At 40.3% G+C, this 2,585-nt stretch overlaps 1 protein-coding gene across 1 annotated transcript; it reads left to right on the plus strand.

The window, feature by feature from the left end:
- Positions 1 to 982, plus strand: LOC101355224 (olfactory receptor 1F12-like). The gene has a single exon (XM_004387114.2). It carries the CDS (start codon positions 35 to 37, stop codon positions 980 to 982), a length of 948 nt encoding a protein of 315 aa, XP_004387171.1. The 5' UTR covers positions 1 to 34.
- The last annotated feature ends 1,603 nt before the right edge of the window (positions 983 to 2,585 follow it).

Here is a 2,585-nt window from a genome sequence, read left to right on the forward strand (position 1 = left end):
ATCCTTTGGGTTTTCATGCAGATACACTCAAGCAATGGAAAAAGGAAACCAAACCAGTATCTCTGAATTTCTCCTCCTGGTCTTCTCCAATTGGCCGGGACATCAGGCACTCCTCTTTTCACTTTTCCTGTGTCTCTACCTAACAGGACTGTTGGGGAACTTGCTCATCTTGCTGGCTATTGCCTCGGACCATCACCTGCACACACCCATGTATTTTTTCCTTGCCAATCTGTCCTTGGTAGACCTCTGTCTTTCTTCAACTACAGTTCCCAAGGTGCTGCTGAACATCCAAACACAGGCTCAGTCCATTTCCTATCCTGCCTGTCTGGCTCAAATGTACTTCTCCATGATGTTTGCAAACATGGACAATTTCCTTCTCACAGTGATGGCATATGACCGTTATGTGGCCATCTGTCACCCTTTGCATTACTCCACCATTATGACCCAGCATCGTTGTGCCTGCCTGGTGGCTGTTCCTTGGGTCATTGCCACTCTGAATCCCCTCTTGCACACCCTTATGATGGCCTGTCTGCAGTTCTGCTCTGACAATGTCATCCACCATTTCTTCTGTGATAGCAGCTCTCTCCTCTCTCTATCCTGTTCTGACACCAGCCTTAATCAGTTGATGGTGCTGGCTGTGGTGGGACTCCTCTTTGTGGTACCTTCAGGGTGTATCCTTGCTTCCTATGCTCACATCATCTCTGCTGTGATGAAAGTCCCTTCTGCCCAAGGAAAACTCAAGGCTTTCTCCACCTGTGGATCCCACATTGCCTTGGTCATTCTTTTCTATGGAGCAATCACAGGGATATATATGAGTCCTTCATCCAACCACTCAACTGAAAAAGACTCAGCAGCATCAGTGATTTTCATGGTGGTAGCCCCTGTACTAAATCCCTTCATTTATAGTCTAAGAAACAATGAGCTGAAAGGGGCTTTAAAGAAGGCCCTAAGCCAGAGTAAAATCTTCTCCCTTGTGATTTGAACTGGCTGGAGAGTTCAACAGGAGGAAAATCCTAATGAGATTATCATTTCCATTTCATTATCATAAATACAAAGTTGTTATTAAGTACCTAAATAAAATTGACATAACCTAAGTGTTCTACAAACTCTAGGAGTGACATAATCACAGTCATTATCCATTTGCGCTCTCTTAGAGATTACTGATGTGGACAAATATTTATATATAAAGTCCCTTACAATTAAAACAAAAACATACCAACATTTGAATGCATAGTGAAGACACACACGGGAATAAATGGAGGGGTGGGTAATAGAATAGAGGATTGCCCCAGGTCTTTCCTCTTCCTAGAGTGGGAAGGAGTAGACGATCACACTGTCATGCTTGGAAAACACTAGAGAATAAAGTTACTATGAAATCAAATGTTCAAACCATAACTGCAATGTGAGGTCAAAGGGAGAAGAGATTGGTGATGGCTGAAGAGGTCAAGGAAAGCTTCAGAGAAAAGACAACACTTAATCTGCCTCTTGAATGATGGGTGAGTTTTACGTAGGAATGAAGAGAACATTCAAAACACATTAAGTTTTGTAGGTAAAAAGGAGCATGGTATGTATTGAATAAATTACTCTGAATGGAGTGAATGGTCGGTATTAGGAACTGGCAAGAGTGAGGGATGGATAGTTATTCCTCACCCTGATGTTTTATATTTATTCATGTTTTATATTGTTTGGATTTCCTATAGCCTGTCTTTTTTTCCCTTACGTAAAAAGTGGGATTTATATCTATGTCTATGTATGTATCTATATCTAAAACTGTACCTATATAAATATTTGTACTGTTCTATAAAGAATTGCCTGGGAGGCTATTAAATATCATATAAAAATTTTTAAATCTGTATTGTTATTCACTCTGAAACACGCATAGAGTTGCTACTATGTTTTTAGAGTTGTTGTTGTTAGCTGCCCTCTAGTCGGTTCTTATGGATAACAGAAGGAAATGTTGCTCAGTTCTGTACCATCCTCACAAGAGTAGATATGTTTGAGCCCATTGTTGCAGCTACTGTGTCAATCCATCTTGTAGAGGGTCCTCCTCTTTTTTTACTGACCCTCTGCTTTAACAAGTATGATATCCTTCTTCAGGGACTGGTGCCTCCTGAAATATGTCCAAAGTACATGAGATGAAGTTTCACCATCCTCACTACTAAAGAACATTCTGGCTGTACTACTTTCAAGACAGATTTGTTCATTCTTCTGGCAGTCCATGACATATTCAACATTCTTTTGCCAACACCGTAACTCAGATGCATCAATTCTTCTTCAGTCCTCCTTTCTCATTGTTCAGCTTCCAAATGTATGTGAGGCAATTTAAAATACCATGGCTTGAGTCAGACATACCTTAGTAATCAAAGTGACATCTTTGCTTTTTAAGATTTTAAAGAGGTCTTTTGCAGCAAGTTTGCCCAATGCAACACATCCTTTGACTTTTTGGCTGCTGCTTCCATGGGCATTGATTATTGATCCAAGTAAAATGAAATCCTTGGCAACTTCAATATTTTCTCCATTTATCATGATGTTGCTTATTGGTCCAGTTGTGGGGATTTTTGTTTTCTTTATGCTGAGGTGTAATC

The sequence above is a fragment of the Trichechus manatus genome, unplaced genomic scaffold (genome assembly GCF_000243295.1).
Source record: "Trichechus manatus latirostris isolate Lorelei unplaced genomic scaffold, TriManLat1.0 scaffold00180, whole genome shotgun sequence".
In the NCBI taxonomy this organism is placed as follows: Eukaryota; Metazoa; Chordata; class Mammalia; order Sirenia; family Trichechidae; genus Trichechus; species Trichechus manatus.

Coding starts and splice junctions, on each gene's coding strand:
- LOC101355224 (XM_004387114.2), top strand. CDS start 35: ATGGAAAAAGGAAACCAAACCAGTATCTCTGAATTTCTCCTCCTGGTC.